Source organism: Hyla sarda, chromosome 2 (assembly GCF_029499605.1).
Source record: "Hyla sarda isolate aHylSar1 chromosome 2, aHylSar1.hap1, whole genome shotgun sequence".
NCBI classification, from domain to species: Eukaryota; Metazoa; Chordata; class Amphibia; order Anura; family Hylidae; genus Hyla; species Hyla sarda.
The window spans coordinates 43247983-43271642 of NC_079190.1; the positions used below are offsets into that span (position 1 = coordinate 43247983).

Sequence of the window (23660 nt, forward strand, 5' to 3'; positions counted from 1 at the left end):
AACAATGGCCTAAAGCGTGAACAAAAATGCAGTGTGAACCCAGCCTAACAACATATTAAAGCGGATGGGAACCTATCCCGTGGATCAGTGGTCTCCAACCTGCGGACCTCCAGATTAGAGATGAGCGAATTTACAGTAAATTCGATTCATCACAAACTTCTCGGCTCGACAGTTGATGACTTTTCCTGCATAAATTAGTTTAGCTTTCAGGTGCTCCCGTGGGCTGGAAAAGGTGGATACAGTGATTGGAGACTCTTTCCGAGGACTGTATCCACCTTTTCCAGCCCACCGGAGCACCTGAAAGCTGAACTAATTTACGTAGGATAAGTCATCAACTGTCGAGCCGAGAAGTTCGTGACAAATCGAATTTACTGTAAATTCGCTCATCTCTACTCCAGATGTTGTAAAACTACAACTCCCAGCATGACCGGACAACATCTGGAGGTCCGCAGGTTGGAGACCACTGACTTAGATGATAACATGAGGCTGCATTCACATTACGGTTGCAGCCTATGGCTGGGGGAGGAGGAAAACCGGGCGCTCCCACACCCCAGCCGGACCGGCACTGAAATCCATTGACCTTAATGAGCCGACCGGAGTCAAAGGGTGCGTTCACACTGCGGAATCTCTGCTCGCTAAATTCAGCAAGCGGAGATTCCGTCTGGCAGCCACCGCCGGAAATACTTTGGCGCTAGGGCCGCGGGCACTTAGCCGTCACCATTGCAGTGCTCGCAGAATCCGTTCAAAGAATGAACATGTTCTTTCTTTGCGCAGAACAGTTTCAGTGGCGGAATTGTCCGCTGCTGAAATTCCGCAGTCTTGCGGAAGACCCATTCACACTAATGTTAAATTCACACAGTGACTCCGGTCGGCTCATTTTTGGCTCGTATCCGGTTTTGTCACCAGACCTAAAACTGCGGCATAACATGGTTTTTAGATCCAGTCAGAAAACCGGACACAGGGCAAAGATGAGGCCCCAGAAGTCACCGTTTGACTCACTGAAATGAATTAGGGTGCATTCACACCACGCTTTGTACATACACGTTTTGACCCGTATGCGGTTTTCTGACCGGACCTAAAACCGTAGTATACTACGGTTTTAGGTCCGGTCCAAAAACGCATACGGCTCAAAACTGAGCAGACCGGAGTCACCGTTTGAGTCCGGTCGGATCATTAAAGTAAATGGATTCATGGGCTGATCCGGCCGGGGTACAGGAGAGCCCAGTTTGCCCCTCCCCCCCGCCGGATCCAGCACGCGTATTTACAAAACGTGGTGTGAATGCAGCCTTAGATAGGATACGGGAGCGACCGGTTTTTGCTCCCCCCCCCCAGCCGTATCCGGTTCCCGTATAGAAAAATTGGAGTGTGAACTCAGCCTAACAGAGAATTAGGGTGGTCTGTGAAATGGCTGGTGTTGGGGTGTACCGCGCAAAATTGACGTTACGGGTGTCAGAGGTCAGATCACACCAATGACAGTAGGAAGGGGGATCTCTGACCGCGCTAAATTCACGTTACGGGTGTCAGAGTTCAGATCCCACCAATGATAGTAGGAAGGGGATCTCCGACCGCGCTAAATTCCCGTTACGGGTGTCAGAGGTCAGATCCCACCAATGACAGTAGGAAGGGGATCTCAGACCGCGCAAAATTCACGTTACGGGTGTCAGAGGTCAGATCCCACCAATGACAGTAGGAAGGGGATCTCCGACAGCGCAAAATTCACATTACGGGTGTCAGAGGTCAGATCCCACCAACGACAGTAGGAAGGGGGATCTCTGACCGCGCAAAATTCACATTACGGGTGTCAGAGGTCAGATCCCACCAACGACAGTAGGAAGGGGGATCTCTGACCGCGCAAAATTCACGTTACGGGTGTCAGAGGTCAGATCCCACCAATGACAGTAGGAAGGGGATCTCCGACCGCGCAAAATTCACGTTACGGGTGTCAGAGGTCAGATCCCACCAATGACAGTAGGAAGGGGATCTCCGACCGCGCAAAATTCACGTTACGGGTGTCAGAGGTCAGATCCCACCAATGATAGTAGGAAGGGGATCTCCGACAGCGCAAAATTCACATTACGGGTGTCAGAGGTCAGATCCCACCAATGACAGTAGGAAGGGGATCTCCAACCGCGCAAAATTCACGTTACGGGTGTCAGAGGTCAGATCCCACCAATGACAGTAGGAAGGGGATCTCCGACCGCGCTAAATTCACGTTACGGGTGTCAGAGGTCAGATCCCACCAATGACAGTAGGAAGGGGATCTCCGACCGCGCAAAATTCACGTTACGGGTGTCAGAGGTCAGATCCCACCAATGACAGTCGGAAGGGGATCTCTGACTGTTGCAAAACTACAACTCCCAGCATGCCCTGACAGCCTGCGGCTGTCAGGGCATGCTGGGAGTTGTAGTTTTACATCAACCACAGGTTGGAGGACATGGTTGTACAAGAATAAAAAACACAAATAATAACTTTCTAATAGGAAACAATTCAGTCCCAGAGGTCTCCAGCTGCCAGGACATGCTGGGACTTGTAGTCAGCCATCAGCTGGGTCACCATGTATCCAGTGGGGGAGGTGACAGGTGTCTGTATACAAACAGAAGTCATGGCGGAGGAGGCCTCTGAGGTGTGGACTCCAGTGTGTGGCCCCTCAGGGAGCACTCACCCAGCACCAGCCGGGCCACATCGGACGGAAGCAGCATGGCGCCCCCTTCCTGAGTGGCATCCGAGACGTCCGGAGCCCCTGACCGCACTTCAGTGACCGCCCGAGCCGCGTCCCGACAGTTACTGCACAGCTTCTCCCGCGCTGCTGCTGTGCGGTGCCGCACTCTAACGCTTCCCCCACACGACACCCGCAGGCAGTTCCGGATCGGTGCAACACGCTTACAGTTCCGCCTTGGAGAAATCTTTCATTATTACTGTAAAAAAAAAAGGCACTCTCTCACCCAGCTGCTGTATGTAGATGTATACGAAAATATATTTAGGAGAAATAGTTAACTGTTTAATAGTAAAACTGTCTTTGTTGCCCATAGCAACAAATCAGGGCTTGACTCTTATTTTCTGCACCACTCTTGAGACATGAAAGCTGTGCTGTGATTGGTTGCTATAGGCAACAAACAGTTTCACAGTTATCTCCCCATGTTCATACTGTACTAGCAGAATACCCGTATTGGACGGTCTAAATACCTAAACCTCATGGGAGAGGAAAAGCAACAATGGTTCCTTATACCCCACCTCATATCTCAATCTCATATGGTCTCCTCTTATCACTATTCCCAACTTCATATCCCGACCATATATCCTGTCCTCATATGCTGATTGCCAACCTGCCACCCTTATATCCTGCCCTTATATCACATATTCATATCATGATTTTCAACCTCATATCTAGTACTCATATCCCGACCTCATATCCGTCCTCACATCCCGGCCACATATCTTCTCATATCCTGATTCCCAACTTCTTATACTGATCTTATATCTCGTCCTCATATTCTGATTACCAACCTCATATCCCACCCTTATATCCCATACCCATATCCCGATTTTCAACCTCATATCTTGTCCTCACATCCCGACTTCATATCCGTCCTAATATCTCGGCCTCTTATCCCGATTCCCAACCTCATATGCCAATATCATATCCCTCATCATATCCTGATTTCCAACCTCACATCCCAACCTCATATTCTGTCTTCATATCCTGATTCTTAACCTTCTATCCCAACCTTATATCCTGTCCTCATATTCTGACCTCATATCCCATCCCTATATTTGTCCTCATATCCGATCTCATATCTTGTCCTTATATCCCGATTCCCAACCTCGTATCCTGTCCTAAAATCCCAACCTCATATCCCGATTCTAAATCTCATATCCTGTCCTCATATCCCATCCTCAGGGGAGGCTGAGCTGTAATGAAGATATTGTAGACCGGAAATAGAATAAGGCTGGGTTCACACTACGATATACGGGGACCAGATCCAACCAGACCCCGCCCGTATCTCATTCATTTGAATGAGCCGACCGAAGTCTGATAGTGCCTCCGGTCGGCTCCTTTTTGTCCCGTATCCGGTTTTGTTACCGGACCTAAAACTATGGTATGCCGCGGTTTTAGGTCCGGTCACAAAACCGGATACCGGACAAAAATTATCCCGCCGGAGTCACTATCTGACTCAAATGAATGAGATATGGGCCAGGTCCACATATAGCGAAATCATAGTGTGCACGCGGACAGACACATTCACCCAAAGATGCAGAGCTGTTGAGTAAAGTCGGGCTGTGCTGTGATGAAGAGATTGTGGTTGAAGGACCTGTAAAGTGGGTGTATCACATGAAAATGGTGTTTTCTAAACCTTAGCTGAAACAAACAAAAAGACTGAAAATAGAAGGGACAAGGCTTGTGGGAAGGGTGTGAGTTGAAGGAAAGGTGTGGCTTGCAAGCTGGACCGATACATTAACCAATGTTGAACATCACTGATCAGGGTTATGTCCGGTATTACGGTACTTCTTTTTTTAAAATTTTTTATAAACTTTGTTTATTAAAAGGTTTTTCAAAATTTTACACAAAGGAAACACAATGAACGGTACTTATAACAACGGTACAGTGGGAAGTGAACGGGATGCAACCTGCCTATCAGTAATGTGCAGCTATCAAGCCAGTATATTCGCCAGGGTCTATGACCCATACAACCTCAGTCAGACATAATGAGAGAGGCAAGGGTGTACCACTCCGTATGACGGAATGGCCATACAATATCATCCTTTTGGGCTCTAGTGAGGTGAGCAACCATAAAAGTGCGCCATTTGGCGAAGAATTTCTTCGCATTCCGTTCCCTGTGCCTCTCTGTGTCAAGTCTGTCGACCTCCAGAAAATCTTTGAGTTCCGCAATCACTGCAGCAATGGAGGGCATAGTCGGTTTAATCCATTCCCGCAGGAGTATGCGTTTAGCTACTAAAAGAACAACATGAATAAATTTCGGAACCTACGAAGACCCACATTCTCGGGTAAGGAAGGATCGACAGACTGGAACAGGAGTGCCAAGGGTGTCATGGGAAGACGAATAGTCCAGTAACGAGAGATATAATCCACCACCTCCTTCCAAAAACATTGTGCCCTGTCACAAGACCATATGCCATGAAAAAAGTTAGTGCCCGGGGCATTGCACTTAGGGCAGGCTGTTAGCCGTTCTGGGAAGGAGGGGGTGGCCGGCAGATTGAAGCCTAAATAGCCAAAGTGCATCAATTTGAAGAAAGTTTCGCGCCAGCGCTCACTCATGACATTTGCCCTGACTTTGGTCCACCCCTCTAAGATATGTTCCTCTATGTCCGGGACCTGAAGCAACGTGGCCCATTTGGCAAAAATGTTGTGTTTAGAAACTTTCAATAGTTTAGCATTCAAGTTCCTATATAGGGTAGAGATGGATAGTTTCCTAGGCTGTAATCCTACAAGGTCCTCAAAAGATGAGGGAGACACCTCAGGAGAGGGGTCGCGCAATCTGGAGGTACAAAATGACAACAGCTGGGACACCTGGAGGAATTGAGTAGGTGGTAGATCAAAGGTCTGCAGGATTTCCTGTGGGGAAAGCCACCTCTTCTCCTCGACATGCATCAGCTGTTTGGCTACAGTCAATCCCCTGTCTCGCCATGCCCCAAATAAACTGTTATCTCTCCCCGGGGTAAATTCCGGGTGGCCCCACAGATTGAGTCGCCCAGACAGCAGGAAGGGTAAACCATGTGCCTTACGTACTGCTCTCCATGTCATGATGGTGTCCCTCAACAATACGGAGCGCTTAACACGGTGGGGAAGGCCCGAGATCCGCATGTGGAGACAGGATGTCAAATTCCAGGAGGAAGCGTAGTCGGCTTCCAGTATGAGATTAGAGCGGTAGTCAGATCCATAGATCCAGTCAAGCACATGGCGGAAAAGGCAGGCCAAATTATAGCCACGCAAATTTGGGAACCCCACTCCTCCGTCATGACAACTTAGCATTCATTTTTGTAGCGCGATGCGCGGGCGTTTTCCCGACCAAGCGAGTGAAGGCAGAGTTGAGCGAAGTGATGTATTTGTGTTTAAGTAGGACAGGTAGTGTTTGCAATTGCTATAATAATCTGGGAAAACTGATCATTTTAATTAAATGACATCTACCTAGGAAAGAGATCGGGAGATGGCACCACCGATTCAATTCATCTTTAATGGTTTTAAATACGGGAGGATAATTGAGGGTATATAGGGAGGAGGGCAGCTTGCCTATCCTGATCCCTAAATAGGTGATGAATGTCTTAACTAGTGTGGTCGGGATGCCCATAGCAGTCCAATAGGAGGAGGGCCTGGGAGCCCCCAATGGAAGGAGTTCACTCTTTAGTTGGTTAATTTTGTAGCCCAAAAAAGATTCGAAGTGAGTTAAGGCAGACAGCAATTCAGCATAGTGGGTCTGCGGGTCTGCTAGAAAAACAAGGATGTCGTCTGCAAAAAGGGTTATTTGATCGTTTCCTTCTGAATTTTAATGCCCCTATACACCGAGGAGTCCTCCAGGTGGCGGGCCAGTGGTTCCAATGCTAAGTTACATAGTAAGGGGGACAGGGGACAACCCTGTCTCGTCCCCTTAAACAGGGGGAAAGGGGAAGATAGGATCCCAGAGGTGAATACCTGGGCCATGGGCGAAGCATAAAGGCTACTCAAAAATGTTCTGAAGCCACCTGTTAGGCCTATCTTGTCCAGCACCATCCCGAGATAGTCCCATCTCACATTGTCGAACGCTTTTTCAGCATCAAGTGCCAAAAGTATCGGTTGCTCTCCTGGCTCGGGACAGTGCTGCACCCTATCAAGAACTGTGAGGACCTTGCGAATATTAGTGACTGCTGACCTATTGCGGACAAAACCGACCTGCGAGGGTCCAACCAGTGAAGGCAAGAGCACAATAAGACGGTCTGCCATAATTTTGGACATTAATTTAAGGTCCTGGTTAATAAGCGAGATAGGGCGGTAAGACTGGGGGAGCAAAGGGTCTTTACCCGGCTTCAGCAGGAGTTTGATGGTCGCTGTGTTAGAATGGAGAGGTAAGGAGCCAGAGTGGAGGACATGGTTGAAGTAGGCCGTCAGTGGAGGCACCACTGGTTCGACTAGAATTTTGTAAAACTCGCCCGAGAACCCATCAGGGCCCGGTGCCTTAGAGTTATGAAGAGTCTTAATAGTTCTGCGGACCTCATCCTCAGTAAAGTCCGTATTCATTACATCCCGATGTTCAGACGTCAAAGAGGGAAGGCGGACTGACTCCAGGAACGACCTACCAGCAACCATGTCCACCGGGGCAGAGGAGTAAAGCGATGTATAGTAAGAGGACAAAAGAGAGTTGATGGTCTGAGGGTCATGGTGCAGGGTCCCCGACTCGTCACGTAGGGAGGAGAAATGTTGAGGGGCTCGACGGCCTTTGGCCAACCTCGCCAGGAGTCGGACAGATTTATTCCCAAACCGAAACAAATCAGCCCGGTATTGGGAATAAGCTGCCAAACATTTGCGTTCTGACCATAGGTCAAAAGTGGTTTTAGCTGCCTTCCAGGCCCGACAAGCAGCCTCCGAGGGCTGGGAAACAAAAGTAGTATAAGCTGATTGGAGCACTTTGCTAGCCTCCCGGAATTGGTGAAGTGACTTTTTCTTAACTGTGGACATAGACGCGATCAGCCGACCCCGGAGAACCGACGTAGCAGATTCCCAGTATAGGGGTGCGTCCGCTAGGTGGGCAGCATTGTCCCATGAGAAATTCAGCCCACCAACCTTTCAAAGAGTCAGCAAAGTTATCATCTTTCGCCATGTATGCGGGAAATCTCCATTGGAAATCAGACCCTTTAGGAAAGGAATCAGCGAGAGATATGGATATAGGAGAGTGATCAGACACCACCATGGCATGTATCTCAGAGGCTACCACTTTCGGCACAAGGTCGGGGGAAACCAGGAGGTAATCTATGCTAGACCAAGAAGAGTGACTATGAGAAAAGTGTGTGAAATCTCTGCTGTCTGGGTGCATCAATCTCCATGGGTCACTAAGTCCAGACGCCCCCAAAAAGGTCCCGTACACCCTGTCGCTCTGTCTAGGTAAGGATCGGTAGGACCACCCCTTCTGTCCTCTAACGTCACCGCTACAGCATTCATGTCGCCACCCAGGATTTTACTAGGAATAGGGTCTGCAAGCAATTTCCCCTCGAGGGTCTGAAAATAAGTCTTATTGTCACCGTTGGGTGCATAACAACTGTAAATGCTATAATCACGACCCTCAAAGTGCAAGTGCACCCAAACCCAACGTCCATCCTGATCTATGTCTTGAGCTATGACAGTTCCCCCAAAATTCCCAAAAATCAAAGTGCCCGCCTTACCTCCAACCGCCGGAGAACCTATGATGGAACCGACCCACAGTTTGGACATGCGCACCAGGTCATCGGCCGCTAGGTGAGTTTCCTGGAGCATCACCACGTCTGGATGAAGTTGATTCAGGTGGCGCAGTATCTGAGTTCTCTTATTGGGAGAGCGAAGGCCTTTCACGCTCCACGATATGAAACGCATTGCTGGAGAAATGAAAAAGGATATAGTAGAGTAGAAAAGGAGAAGAGGGGGGGGGGAGGAGATGGAGAAAGAGAGAAAAAAATAATAATAACTTCACGCACTCACGCAATCACACCGGACAAGGACACACTGATCACACTAGCACCCTCACCAACGGCTGCAGGAACTCTCAACAGAAATACCCACTTACAAGCAACCTTGGCGAGAGTCTGAACAAACACTGCAACCAAACAATAATTCTACCACACGAACACACGTTGTGTGCTAAGACTCCACCCAGGCGTCTCACACCGTGTTATTGACTTCACTTTTTTCTGCCGGTGGACGAAGACAACCCCCGACATAACATACCAACATAAACATGGCAGATGATTCCCCACCTGTGCGATGCCCTCCACCCAGAGATCCCCTCCCAGCCCACCCCCCCTCTAAACTCCAACATGTAAATAAGCCCGCAGACATGTCTTTAAGACGAGCAAATATAGGAAACCAGCCTGACCAGGTAGCAGACATCTACTAAGGTAAAGATATCTATAAACGAAGGCTAGAATGGGGAAACACAGTGAGCAACATTGGAGCAGGGAACACCCGCAACACCGTCCAGGTTATAATCAAAGAATGCCCGCCAGTCCAGATCAAAAGTTCTCATATTGGGGACCTTGTTGTCTGGGGGTGTGATGTGGGGATTTCTCCCTTGGGCCTCCTTGTGTCCCCCTCAAACGTCCTGCGTCTCCAGGGCCATGTAGTGCAGCCTCAACTGCCGTGGGGCTATTGAAGACTGATGATGAGCCGTCACTGTGAAACACCCGCAAAATGGCCGGAAACTGCAGCTGAAATTTGATCTTGCGGTTAAAAAGTTCAGAGCAGACGCTGCTGAATGCCCTCCGTCTCTTCGCTACAGGAGCCGAGAAATCCTCAAATATAAGAACTTGGCTGTCCCGAATAATCAACGGAGCTGAGCGTTTACGGAATGCCCGCAGGATGGACTGGCGATCATTGTAGTCAAGGAGTTTAAATATGACCTGTCTTGGGCGGTAGTGTTGTCCAGACTGAGAGGGTCTCAGAGCTTCTCCCCGGCCCGCCGGGTACGGTCCCAGCCTAAAGCCTCAGTCAGTTCAATTTCGCACAGGCGTAGAAGGTCCATACTAGGCACTTGTTCAGAAAGACCCACAATGCGCAGATTATTGCGCCGCGATCGATTTTCAAGATCGTCCAATTTCGCCCACAAGCTGGCATTTTCCTGTCTGATGTCTAAGAGTTGAGTGGATAAATCAGACTGATCATGTTTGAGTGTATGAACATCAGTTTTAAGGGCGGCCACAGTAGCATTAGTTTGAGAGAGATCCCTTCTCAAAGAGTCAAAGGAGGCCTGCAGAGTAGCTTCTAGGGATTTCTAAATATCAGGCACCACCTGCGCCATAATTTGTGCAGCTAGAGATTTAAAGTCAAAAGTGATGGGAGTCATGGAGACAGGTGGCAGGACGGCCAGGGCACCTGAAGTTCCCTCAGGAGAATGCATGTGAGCAGGGGAGCCTGGAGATAGCAAGGCCTGCTGAGAGTCAGTGGTATGCGGTGCCTGGGTGGGGGGGGGAGCAGGGCTGCTCCCAGACGCCATGTCCCCACTATCTGCAGTAGCCAGCAACATGGAGGTGAGCCCAGCAGCGTGTCCACTGACCTGCTCAGAGAGGATCACTGGCGGAGAGGAGCAGTGTACTTCCTCTGGAGGTAAGCTGGGCCGGTCCGGAGAATGCCCGTAGGTGAAACGGGACAGCCGCCGCTGCGCCTGTAGTTTCGCGGCCGTGGACCCACGTGTACCTGTTGCCGCGCGCTGCGATGAGGCCGCTATGGTAGGGGCTGGAGCCGGAGAATTGCGGAGGCTCCGGAGCAGGTACCGCTCCATACAGGGTCCCCGGTTAGGGAGGCAGATGTCCGGGAGGCTAGGGCGCCCAGGGGGGAGCTGAAGTGCCGGCAGAGAGGAGCGTTCGGGGTCGGGGGATGCAGGAGCTCCACTAGCTGCGTCCCACCATGACAGCACCGGAACCGGAAGTTTCTTACGGTACTTCTTTAGACACCACAATCAAAGCTGATTGCGGCATCTAAGATGTAAAAAAAAAAAACTAATACCTGCCATCTGCTTAGTGAAACTGAGAAGGCAGTAGGAGGGCCCTTACCTGCCCCCTCCCTACCTGATCGGCGCTCCAATGCTGCAGAAAGGCTTTGCAGCCTGAAGCAATAGATCAATGTAATAGTCTTCCATGTGAATTAAAGGGGTATTCCAGGAAAAAAACGTTATATACACACACACACACACACATATATATATATATATATATATATATATATATGTATATATATATATCTCAACTGGCTCCAGAAAGTTAAAAAGATTTGTAAATTACTTCTATCAAAAAAAATCTTAATACTTCCATTAGTTATCAGCTGCTGAATTTGAGTTGTTCTTTTCTGCCTGGCAACAGTGCTCTCTGCTGACATCTCTACTTGTCTCAGGAAGTGTTCAGAGTAGGAGCCAATCCCCATAGCAAACCTCTAATGCTTTGGACAGTCCCAGAGACAAGCAGAGGTGTCAGCAGAGAGCACTGTGGTCAGACAGAAAAGAACAACGCAACTTCAGCAGCTGATAACTACTGGAAAGATTAAGATTTTTTAATAGAAGTAATCTACAAATCTGTTTCTGTTTCTGGAGCCAGTTGATATATATATATATAAAAAAAAAGTTTTTTCCTGGAATACCGCTTTAACCCGTTTCCATTTTAAAAGTTTGAATCACCCCCTTTTCCTATTTTCTAAATAAAATATTGTAAGAAAAAAAAAAAATTGGTCACTTCATATACCATGAAAAAAATGATAAAAAGCGATCAAAACATCCCATCACAACAAATAATATAATCTAATAATATACCACTATGGTGGATTCAGATATCGGGGTGCACTTAGGTATCTGTCCGTCCCCTTATTAGCAGGGACAGTGACATGCAATACTGGGGTATAGTATAGAATATATATATATAGTATCTAATATAGTGGTATCTTATTAGACCAATAACAACTACAGATCACAAAAAAGGAGCCCTCACACATTTTCGAATATGGAAAGATATTAAAGTTTTAGGGGTCAGATGAGGACAATTCTAAGCTTTAAGTAAACAAATTTTCATATAAAAAGTTATCATTTTTTAAAAGTTGTTAAACAAAATAAAATCTATATAGATTGGGTATTGTTGTAATCATATGGACCTACAGAATTAAAGTGCACTGCATAGAAACGGAAGCAGCCAAAAGTTACAGAATGGTGTTTTTGTTTTTTTTTTCAATTTTCCCCACAAATAATTTGTGTGGTAAAATAATTGATGTCATTACAAAATACAATTGGTGACGCAAAAAACAAGCCCCATATGGGTCTGTAGGTGGAAAATTGAAAGTGTTATGGCTATTAGGAGGTGAGGAAGAAAAATGAAAGTGCAAAAATGAAAAATTCCTGCGTCCTTATGGGGTTAAAGTAATGTTGTTGTTACTATTATTATTATTATACTCATAATGTTATACTATCATATTATTATCATTGTAACTACTAATATTTCTATATTACTATCATATTATTATCATTATTACTACTATTATTCTACCTATCCTATGGGCAGACGATACAGGTGGACTTCTTCTCTTGATCACAGGAACCTGACAAAGAGGGAGTCCCAAACCTCAAAACGCGCATCAAATTCCTTTGTATATCATCTGGCAATTAAAGCACTTATTGTATAACTAATTGCATCAACGGCAGAGCGCCACCTCGGCATCGCCATTTGTCTTCAAGAGAAGAAGTCCCCCATTATTGTATGTCACTGTCCCTGCAAGTAAGGGGACAGACAGATACTTAAGTGCACCCCGATATCTGAAACCACTATAGTGGTATAAGGCACATCACAATGTTGTGCTCCCAGTGCAACATCATAAGGTGAGCACACCATTCTCTATACCTCGACCTCTGTTGCCACCATTGGAGATAATGGCACATGTTTTGCGCATTTTGTTTCAGATACATATCCTGTGGACAGAGGCGTACCTAGGGCCCCTTGCACAGCCTGTATCAGCCCCTTCCTCTGGCGAAATCTCATGGAAGGTAGGCAGGTAGGTAGTTAGCCAGGTAGGTAGCTAGCTAAGTAGGTAGCTAGTCAGGAAGGTAGGTATACAGGTTGTTATGTAAGTAAATAGGTAGCCAGGTAGGTAGCTAGCTAGTAACCTCCAAAAAAACTGAAGCTTACCAATAAAAAACAGAAGCTTACCAATAAAAGTCCATCTTTATTGAAAATCAATGATAAAAACAACATACACAACATATACAATGGAGATGGAAGCAACAAAAAAAAAAATGGCCACCCCTACGATTGTTCTGGAACCCGCATGCTTCTTCCAGGGGGTGGCATTCCTATCAGTTAAGTATATGTAATACAGCAGATAATAGAATAAATCATTTATAATTGTTGTTACTTTACACAGGCGTGTAGAGTATTAGATACTGGTGTAGTGCCACTGGAACTGCACGTTTCTCTGTGCCAGATTGCCACCAGGTAGGTAGCCAGATAGCTAACTAAGTAGGAAGGTAGCCAAATAGTTAGATAGGTAAGTAGGTAGGTAGCCATGTAGTTAGGTTGCCAGGTAGCTAAGTAGCTATGTAAGTAGGTACCTAATTAGCCAGGTAGGTAAGCAGGTAGCTAGGTAGGCAGCAATGTAGGTAGATAAGTAGGTATGTAGGTACTTATGTGGGTAGGTAGCCAGTTATGTAGGTAGATCATGGAGCTAACACTGAAGGCAACTTTCACCTGTAAGCGCGTGTATGCATACAGCTAAAAGTGACGCTTGCCTTTGGTTCCAGGGCAAGTTTACTGCTGAAACAACACTGTTCAGATGAACATATCCGTTTGTGTACATTTATTCCAATAGGGTATGTGGACAGGATTGTCTTGCGTTAACAACCTCTAAGGCTATGTTCACACGGCAAAATTTCTGAGCAGAATTCCGCAGAAATATTCAGCTGCAGCAGAGTTGAATTCCGCTCAGAAATCCTCGGAAAGTCCACTGCATGAAGAAAATATTGGTGTGAATGCGTGTTTCTCTTGACCTATTCACACTGTGGAGTTTCTGGACCCGCCGAAAGAATGAACAGCAGAATTCAGCAGAATCCCGCATTGACTGCACGCTGTCAGTGGTGATTGTTCATGTCTACGCAGTACTAGTGCCAATTCATTTCAGTGGCGGAAGCTGCAGACAGAATCTCTGCACAGAATATCTCTAGGCTGACATTCCATAGTATGAACCTAATCTAAGGCTAGGTTCACACTGCAGAATCTCCGGGCAGAAAATTTCCGCCCGGAGTTTCCGAGTGCGGCCAACACTGACTGAATCAGTCGGCACTAGGACCGCGCAGACACTGCAGTCCCCAATAGACTGCAATGTCTTCCACGAGTATTTCTGCCTGAAGAGTGAGCAACGCCATTCTTCAGTTGGAAATTTTCAAGTGGATTTTCCGTTCACAAATTCCGCTTCACAAATTCCGAAGTGTGAATTTGTGAATGGAAACCCATTCACTATACTATACGTTTTAGTAAGCGGAATTTCTGCCTGTAATTTCAAAGCGGAACTGCACGCGGAAATTCCGTAGTGTCAACCTAGCCTAACCATTCAGGGGAAGAGGGGTCAACCTTTCTGGGATGCTGACATATGTTCAGATAGCTGACACCTAGCTTCCCTATTTACAGATGTAAAAAAAAACATCAGAGACATCCCAAAAATTCTCTAGCTTATAAAAGAGAATGGAGAAGACCAGATTCTGACAAATATATATATATATATATATATATATATATATATATATATATATACATATATATATTTATATTATATAGATGCAGTTTATGTGGTAATTTTAATATTACAATATAATTGTAATATATATATATTATATGTATTTATCTATTTATATATATATATATATATTATAGATGCAGTTTATGTGGTAATTAATTGTAATATTACAATATAATTGTAATATATTTATATGCATTTATCTATTCATATACTATTCATATATAAATATAAAAAAATATATAAATATTATAAATGCAGTTTATGTGGTAGTTAATTGTAATATTATAGATGCAGTAAATACAGTAATTAATTGTAATATTACAATATAATTGTAATATATATATATATATATATATATATATAATAGATGCAGTTTATGTGGTAATTGTAATATTACAATATAATTGTAATATATATATATTATATGTATTTATCTATTTTTATATATATATGCAGTTTATGTGGTAATTAATTGTAATATTACAATATAATGGCATTTAGAAGTTTTCCATGACACTGAGCGCCACCTTCAGGAAGGAAAGTAAAGTGAAAGTGGCGGAAGGTTTTCTGTGTGACACCGCAGACAGCGTGGAGGAGACTGGGGGATCTGCTGCAAAGGTAACGGAGGGTCCGGGTCCGTGGCAGGGTGCGGGCTGCCATTCACTAGAGGGGGTCAAGACATAGGGTGCACACCCTGTGCCAGTGCGGCCGTAAAAAAAGGACGTCTGTCGTAAAGGTCCTATATACATACTAGTGACCGCACAGTAAGATCAGCGATGGGCGAACTTTTCATTACAAGTCGTTTACTATGTTTCCTAGTAATGTAGTGTTCCCCAATCCGTGGCTCTCCAGCTGTTGCAAGACTGCGACTCCCACCATGCAAATCATGATGGGAGTTGTAGTTTTGCAACAGCTGGAGAGCCACTGGCTGGGGAACACTATTGTATATAAAGTTGTATATTTGTTGCATACTCGGTTAAGTTTGTTGATTGTTTAGCAGAACTGTCATAGGGTTTTTTTTTTTTTTAATCGTTTTTTTTTCTTCCTATGAAGAAAATGCATAGTATAGTGACTGAGGGTCTTTTTGTTGTGGAAGTTATACTGTGCTGTGTCCAGATGTTGTACCCTTATATGCCATGACCACTGTTTTCCTACCAGGGTGCCTCCAGCTGTTGCAAAGCTACAACTCCCAGCAGGCCCGGACAGCCTACGGCTGTCCGGGCCTGCTGGGAGTTGTAGTTTTGCAACAGCTGGAGGCACCCTGGTTGGAAAACACTGGCCATGACAATAGGTCTTGATAAACAGGATGTTTGGCTTGTGTGGTGCCTTGGTGGGGTGAAGGGTAGTTGGGGTGTTGCTGTTCTGGATAATAAAGGACGCTGTTAACCCTTGTCACTCGTGACGCTAGGGTGAGGGCTAAAGGGGTACTCCGGTGAAAGCCTTTTTTCTTTTAAATCAACTGGTGCCAGAAAGTTAAACATATTTGTAAATGACTTCTATTAAAAAATCTTAATCCTTCCAGTACTTATTAGCTGCTGAATGCTACAGAGGAAATTCCTTTCTTTTTGGAACCCTGATGACATCACGAGCACAGGGCTCTCTGCTGACATCTCTGCCCATTTTAGCAACCGTGCATAGCAGATGTGTGCTAAGGGCAGCATGGTGGCTCAGTGGTTAGCACTGCTGCCTTGCAGTGCTGGGGACTTGGGTTCAAATCCCACTAAGGACAACAATAAATAAATAAAGAACTTAATATTATTATTATAATAACGTCAGCAGAGAGCACTGTGCTCATGATGTCATCAGAGAGCATTCCGAAAAGAAAAGAATTACTTCTGTAGTATTCAGCAGCTAATAAGTACAGGAAGGATTAATATATTTTTTTTAATAGAAGTAATTTACAAATCTGTTTAACTTTCCGGAGCCAGTTGATATAAAAGAAAAAAGGTTTTCACCAGAGTACCCCTTTAAATACTGTAATGTTGCTAGGGCCTATTGCCACCCTTCCCAAGAGCGATAGGGGAGTGCGAAATAAATGGATTGTCCACAACCGCTGTTTAACGGAAAACTTGCAGGAACTTTTACTGAAGATTTTCTGAAGCAGGCAATAGCAATAACAGTTCAGATAAGAGTCTATTTCTAGTTGATCAGTTGGTTGGGATCAGATAAGCTCAATGTAGCTATTAGAAGATTCCGTAGCATAGATCCGCTGGATTTAGGGGTGCGTTTAGGTCCAGTGATCTTGCGGAGAGTAGCGGGGAATTGTTGAATTATAACCGCTTTGGTATAGGCCGAGGCCGCAAGGTAAACGTACTTGAAAGTTGCGGAGGTCCTACTTAATCAAGTGACAGCAACCCAAGAGCGAGAACAATGGCGGCAGCTCCCTTATATGGGCAGGGGCTGAGCCGTTATGGATTGGTCCATAACAACTGTCACTCACCGTTACACAGCATTGTGGGTGAACACGTGACACAAGAAACACCTAAGGTCCTTCAACATACCATAGAGTTCTGAGCAACGGGTCACATGACCTAAGGTCCTGCGACACCAAACAAGTGAGTAATGCAATATACATATTTACAATGATAATGGTTATAAATATTAACTTACTAAGGGGTGACTAGGGGCTAACTAGGGAAGCGGACCCCCACAGTCCTAGGGACTCTGACTTTGGGGACCCCCCCTACCAAGGCACAGTATGAAATACGGTGCCGGGACACCACACTTGATAAAAGGAATACAGATTATGGGTGATCCACATTGAGGTATATCCACACACAGCAGGTTTGTAGCACCAAAAAGGGAAAAAAATAAAAAAATCTAAGAATATCATAGATATAGATTGCTGCGAATCCTTTTCGGACTTGATTCACATTGTGCCTTTTTGTTGCGTATTAAACATGCATTTGGATTGATGAACGTCAAGAGAGACTCAGGAATTCATGAATCAAATCAGAAAATCATATCAACCATACAACAAGAACTTACGGTGTGAACACGGCCTCTAAACAAAGCAGCGTTCACGTCATGTAAATGTCCGCAACCTGTCAAAGTTGGCCCCGTTGATTTCAATGGGCCGAATATAGTCAGCTAGTCACTACATTGAGGTCATTTTATACACGTAGACGTGTTTTGTCACGAACTTAGAATTAAGACCACGCTATCAAGTACGAGACTCTACGTTCGCAAAAATGCTGCAATATAACCTCCCCCCCCCCAAACGGACCCCATTCAAAGTTATCACTGCGAAAAATAACTTATTCTGTATCCACAGGATAGGGGATAAGTAGCTGATCGCGGGGGGTTCAACTGCTAGGACCCCCCGTGATCAACGGGACGGGACCCCGGTGCCCTCAGTGAGGAGTATGTGTCGTCTACCGGTAGATGGCACGCGATTCATTCATTTCTATGGGAGCGCCAATGATGATGGGTCTGATGAATGGAGCACGTGCTCCTCACTGAGCGCCGGGTCCTGTCCCGGTGATCGTAGGGGACCCCAGCGGTTGAACCCCCCCGAGATCAGCTACTTATCCCCTCAGACAATTTAATTTTTACATTTTCATTTTTTCCTCCTCGCCTTCTAAAAATCATAACTCTTTTATATTTTCATCCACAGACTAGTATGAGGGCTTGTTTTTTGCGCGACCAGTTGTCCTTTGTAATGACATCACTCATTATATCATAAAATGTATGGCGCAACCAAAAAACACTATTTTTGTGGGGAAATTAAAACGAAAAACGCAATTTTGCTAATTTTGGAAGGTTTTGTTTTCACGCCGTACAATTTATGGTAAAAATGACATGTGTTCTTTATTCTGAGGGTCAATACGATTAAAATGATACCCATTATTATATATTTTTATATTATTGTTGCGCTTTAAAAAAATCACAAACTTTTTAACCAAATTAGTACGTTTATAATCCCTTTATTTTGATGACCTCTAACTTTTTTATTTTTCCGTATAAGTGGCGGTATGGGGGCTCATTTTTTGCGCCATGATCTGTACTTTTTTTTGATACCACATTTGCATATAAAAAAATTTTAATACATTTTTTATAATTTTTTTTTTAATAAAATGTATTTAAAAAGTAGGAATTTTGGACTTTTTAAATTTTTTTTCGTTCACGCCGTTCACCGTACGGGATCATTAACATTTTATTTTAATAGTTCGAACATTTACGCATGCGGCGATACCAAATATGTCTATAAAAAATGTTTTTTACGCTTTTTGGGGGTAAAATAGGAAAAAACGGACGTTTTACTTTTTTATTGGGGGAGGGGATTTTTCACTTTTTTTTTACTTTTACTTTTACATTTTTTAACTTTTTTTTTTTACACTTTAATAGTCCCCATAGGGGACTATTCATAGCAATACCATGATTGCTAATACTGATCTGTTCTATGTATAGGACATAGAACAGATCAGTGTTTTCGGTGATCTTCTGCTCTGGTCTGCTCGATCACAGACCAGAGCAGGAGACGCCGGGAGCCGCACGGAGGAAGGAGAGGGGACCTCCGTGCGGCGTTATGAATGATCGGATCCCCGCAGCAGCGCTGCGGGCGATCCGATCGTTCATTTAAATGGCGAACTGCTGCAGATGCCGGGATCTGTATTGATCCCGGCACCTGAGGGGTTAATGGCGGACGCCCGCGAGATCGCGGGCGTCGGCCATTGCCGGCGGGTCCCTGGCTGGGATCAGCAGCCGGGATCAGCCGCGCATGACACGGGCATCGCTCCGATGCCCGCGGTTATGCTTAGGACGTAAATGTACGTCCTGGTGCGTTAAGTACCACCTCACCAGGACGTACATTTACGTCCTGCGTCCTTAAGGGGTTAAAGGGGTACTCCGGTGAAAACCTTTTTTTCTTTTAAATCAACTGGTGCCAGAAAGTTAAACATATTTGTAAATTACTTCTATTAAAAAATCTTAATCCTTCCAGTACTTATTAGCTGCTGAATGCTACAGAGCAAATTCCTTTCTTTTTGGAACACTGATGACATCATGAGCACAGTGCTCTCTGCTGACATCTCTGTCCATTTTAGCAACCGTGCATAGCAGATATTTGCTAAGGGCAGCATGGTGTCTCAGTGGTTAGCACTGCTGCCTTGCAGCGCTGGGGCCATAGGTTCAAATCCCACTAAGGACAACAATAAATAAAGAGTTATTATTATTATAATGACGTTAGCAAAGAGAACGGTGCTCGTGATGTCATCAGAGAGCATTCCAAAAAGAAAAGAATTTCCTCTGTAGTATTCAGCAGCTAATAAGTACAGGAAGGATTAAGATTTTTTAATAGAAGTAATTTACAAATCTGTTTAACTTTCTAGCACCAGTTGATTTAAAAGAAAAAAGGTTTTCGCCGGAGTACCCCTTTAAGGGCAGTGCTTCTCGAACTATGAAGCGGCCTCACCAGTGAGACGCCCTCTAGTTGTTGGGCCGCAACTGGGGAGGCAGTTTTTATAAAGTAAAAATATTCCTCACATTTCTTTCTCTGGATGCAACAATCTATGATTTAGCAACATTATTGACTCATTCTGTATTTCTTTAATTGCTTTTTCGAGTTTAGGACGGCTACATCTAAGGGCCTGTTCACACTATAGAAATTCCTCAAAGATTCCGCTTGCAGCAGAATCCCATTCATTTCAATGAGGGTCTGCTGCTGAGTGCACACTATGGATTTCTGTAGCGTGAGCAAGGGGTGAAACTGCCGCGATTGGACTTATTTCTGACTCTGGCTTAGGGTACGTTCACACAAGCTGATTTTTTGCGGGTTTTCCGCTGCTTATTTGAAAGTGGGCGGGCTCTTCTCGGCTGTCCGCAGCAGATTTTCCGCGGTGGAATTTATGCTGCCGAAAATCCGCCGCAGTCCCTACTGATTTCTATGGGGCTTGCGGCGGATTTTCCGCAGCGTAAATTCCACCACGGAAAATCTGCTGCGGACAGCCGAGAAGAGCCCGCCCACTTTCAAATACGCAGCGGAAAACCCGCAAAAAAATCCGCTCGTGTGAACGTACCCTTATACAGCTGTGTCTTACAGGCAGTCTTCTGCTGCAAACCATATAGGCCAGTGGTCTTCAACCTTCGGACCTCCAGATGTTACAAAACTACAACTCCCAGCATGCCCGGACAGCCGTTGGCTGTCCGGGCATGCTGGGAGTTGTAGTTTTGCAACATCTGGAGGTCCGTAGGTTGGAGACCACTGGTATAGGCATTGGCCATTACCATGAGCAGATCTCTTGGGAAACTATAAGGCCATGTTCATACGGCAATGTTTCACACAAAAGTTCCGCAGCAGCAGAGTCCGATTGATTTCAAAAAAGTTTTCCACCGGAGTACCCCTTTAACTTTTGTTTGAAGTTTATAATAAATAATATTATTTATTGATAGAGCACCTACATATTCTGCAGCACTTTACAATTCTGGGGGAGCACATACAGACAAAAATCAGACATTTAACCCCTTAAGGACTCAGCCCATTTTGGCCTTAAGGACCCGGTGATCGTAGGGGACCCCAGCGGTTGAACCCCCCCGAGATCAGCTACTTATCCCCTATCCTGTGTGCAAGTCTATGGAAGGGGGGGCGTGACGTCACCCGCGCTGCACCCACCGTTCTAAACGAACACCAGGTGCTGCACAGAGATAGCGGGGGTCCCATCGGCAGGAACCCCACAATCAGACATCTTATCCCATATCCTTTGGATAGAGGATAAGATGTCTAGGGGCGGAGTACCCCTTTAAACCCTTAAGGACTCAGCCCATTTTGGCCTTAAGGACTCAGACAATTTAATTTTTACGTTTTCATTTTTTCCTCCTCGCCTTCTAAAAATCATAACTCTTTTATATTTTCATCCATAGACTAGTATGAGGGCTTGTTTTTTGCGCGACCAGTTGTCCTTTGTAATGACATCACTCATTATATCATAAAATGTATGGTGCAACCAAAAAACACTATTTTTATGGGGAAATTAAAACGAAAAACGCAATTTTGCTAATTTTGGAAGGTTTCGTTTTCACGCCGTACAATTTATGGTAAAAATGACGTGTTCTTTATTCTGAGGGTCAATACGATTAAAATGATACCCATTATTATATACTTTTATATTATTGTTGCGCTTAAAAAAAAATCACAAACTTTTTAACCAAATTAGTACGTTTATAATCCCTTTATTTTGATGACCTCTAACTTTTTTATTTTTCCGTATAAGCGGCGGTATGGGGGCTCATTTTTTGCGCCATGATCTGTACTTTTTTTTGATACCACATTTGCATATAAAAAACTTTTAATACATTTTTTATAATTTTTTTTTTAATAAAATGTATTAAAAAAGTAGGAATTTTGGACTTTTTTTATTTTTTTTCGTTCACGCCGTTCACCGTACGGGATCATTAACATTTTATTTTAATAGTTCGGACATTTACGCACGCGGCGATACCAAATATGTCTATTAAAAATGTTTTTTACGCTTTTTGGGGGTAAAATAGGAAAAAACTGATGTTTTACTTTTTTATAGGGGGAGGGGATTTTTCACTTTTTTTTTACTTTCACTTTTACATTTTTTTACATTTTTTTTTACACTTGAATAGTCCCCATAGGGGACTATTCATAGCAATACCATGATTGCTAATACTGATCTGTTCTATGTATAGGACATAGAACAGATCAGTATTATCGGTCATCTCCTGCTCTGGTCTGCTCGATCACAGACCAGAGCAGGAGACGCCGGGAGCCGCACGGAGGAAGGAGAGGGGACCTCCGTGCGGCGTTATGAATGATCGGATCCCCGCAGCAGTGCTGCGGGCGATCCGATCGTTCATTTAAATCGCGAACTGCCGCAGATGCCGGGATCTGTATTGATCCCGGCACCTGAGGGGTTAATGGCGGACGCCCACGAGATCGTGGGCGTCGGCCATTGCCGGCGGGTCCCTGGCTGCGATCAGCAGCCGGGATCAGCCGCGCATGACACGGGCATCGCTCCGATGCCCGCGGTTATGCTTAGGACGTAAATGTACGTCCTGGTGCGTTAAGTACCACCTCACCAGGACGTACATTTACGTCCTGCGTCCTTAAGGGGTTAAGGGGTATTCCAGGAATTTTTTTTATTTGACTATGCTATACAATTCTTATGTGATTTTCCCCCAAATATTTATTTTTAACAACATACAAAATGACTGTTGTGTCAGATTTTTCCCAGGTTACAATGCGGCCGAGACCTGACATCACTAGTCATCTGATGACAGGGAGCCTGTCTGCTTCAATGGGTGGAGGGATCGCTTGGTGGGAGAGAGATCAATCTGCAACAGCTGTAGGCACCCTGATTGAAAACCACAGGTCTTTTGAATGGATGCAGCTCATTTATGTTTCAATGGGTGGGGTGGCTGATGTGTGGGAGGGAGGAAAATGGAATTGTGGGATTTGTAGTCAAAAAATAAAACTCAAACAGGAAATACAAGTTCACAAAAAGCTAGCCCCAGTGTTATGGTAATATCACAACATAGCCATTTAGCCCCAAGACAAGCGCAGATCCTTCCTAAGCATGTCCATTACTGTCTGCCAGGTACCTACTAAAATCACTTTATGGTGGATAACCCCTTTAACAAATGACACCGTTATTATTCAATGGCCTCTCAAGAGCTCAGAATCTGTGTGGAGTGAGGTTGAGACAAAAGTCAAAAAAGTGCTTTTTTAATACAATGGTCAAGCCCTGTTTCATAAATAGGGTAGATTACGTAAAGGTGGGTGAACCAGTCACCAGCTAAAGTGTATACAGCATAGGGGGGCATGTCTCAGTAATAGTGGAGGGTGATAATAGTCAGGGACACCAATTAGGCAATGTCATATGCTTTCCAATGTGGTCCAGCTCGCTCCACCAGTACACCCCCGACACGGATCCGCACCCAGCCCGATGCACACAAATGCAGTCGAAAAAGAAGCAATCCAGCGTGGGTGAATAGAAAATCCAGACTTTATTGACGCACGGTAAAAGCAGTACAGGCAACCAGCAGATCAGACGCGTTTCAGGCGCATGCGCCCTTCATCAGTGATGTCATCCCTCTGCACAGGTGTCAGTTAAGTACTGGACAGGTAGTGGGTGGAACATTTCTTCACCAATCAGACTACACTATGTCCGCTGACACGAGCGCAGAGGGAGGATACTGATACAATACATAAATTGTAATGCAAGTAAAAGTACAAAATGCTAAAACGGTGCACTTGTAAGCG

At 45.0% G+C, this 23660-nt stretch overlaps 2 protein-coding genes across 12 annotated transcripts in view; one reads left to right on the forward strand and one right to left on the reverse strand.

The window, feature by feature from the left end:
• LOC130358420 (protein NPAT) overlaps nucleotides 1-2843 on the reverse strand; it is a 51815-nt gene extending 48972 nt beyond the window's left edge. The window contains exon 1 of one of the 3 annotated variants that reach the window (XM_056561659.1): nucleotides 2663-2843. In XM_056561659.1, coding sequence (XP_056417634.1) covers nucleotides 2663-2699 — 37 coding nt within the window. In that variant the 5' untranslated portion in view covers nucleotides 2700-2843. The remainder of the gene's footprint in view (nucleotides 1-2662) is intronic. The other 2 variants (XM_056561656.1, XM_056561658.1) reach the window with 2 other exon arrangements.
• Nucleotides 2820-23660, forward strand: part of ATM (ATM serine/threonine kinase) — a 203042-nt gene continuing 182201 nt past the window's right edge. Inside the window, exons 1-3 of one of the 9 annotated variants that reach the window (XM_056561645.1) lie at nucleotides 2820-2951; nucleotides 12609-12700; nucleotides 14939-15055. The gene's annotated coding sequence lies outside the window, so the exon portion shown is untranslated. Of the gene's footprint in view, nucleotides 2952-12608; nucleotides 12701-14938; nucleotides 15056-15118; nucleotides 15202-16550; nucleotides 16993-23660 lie in introns of those variants that run through there. The other 8 variants (XM_056561647.1, XM_056561649.1, XM_056561650.1 and 5 more) reach the window with 8 other exon arrangements.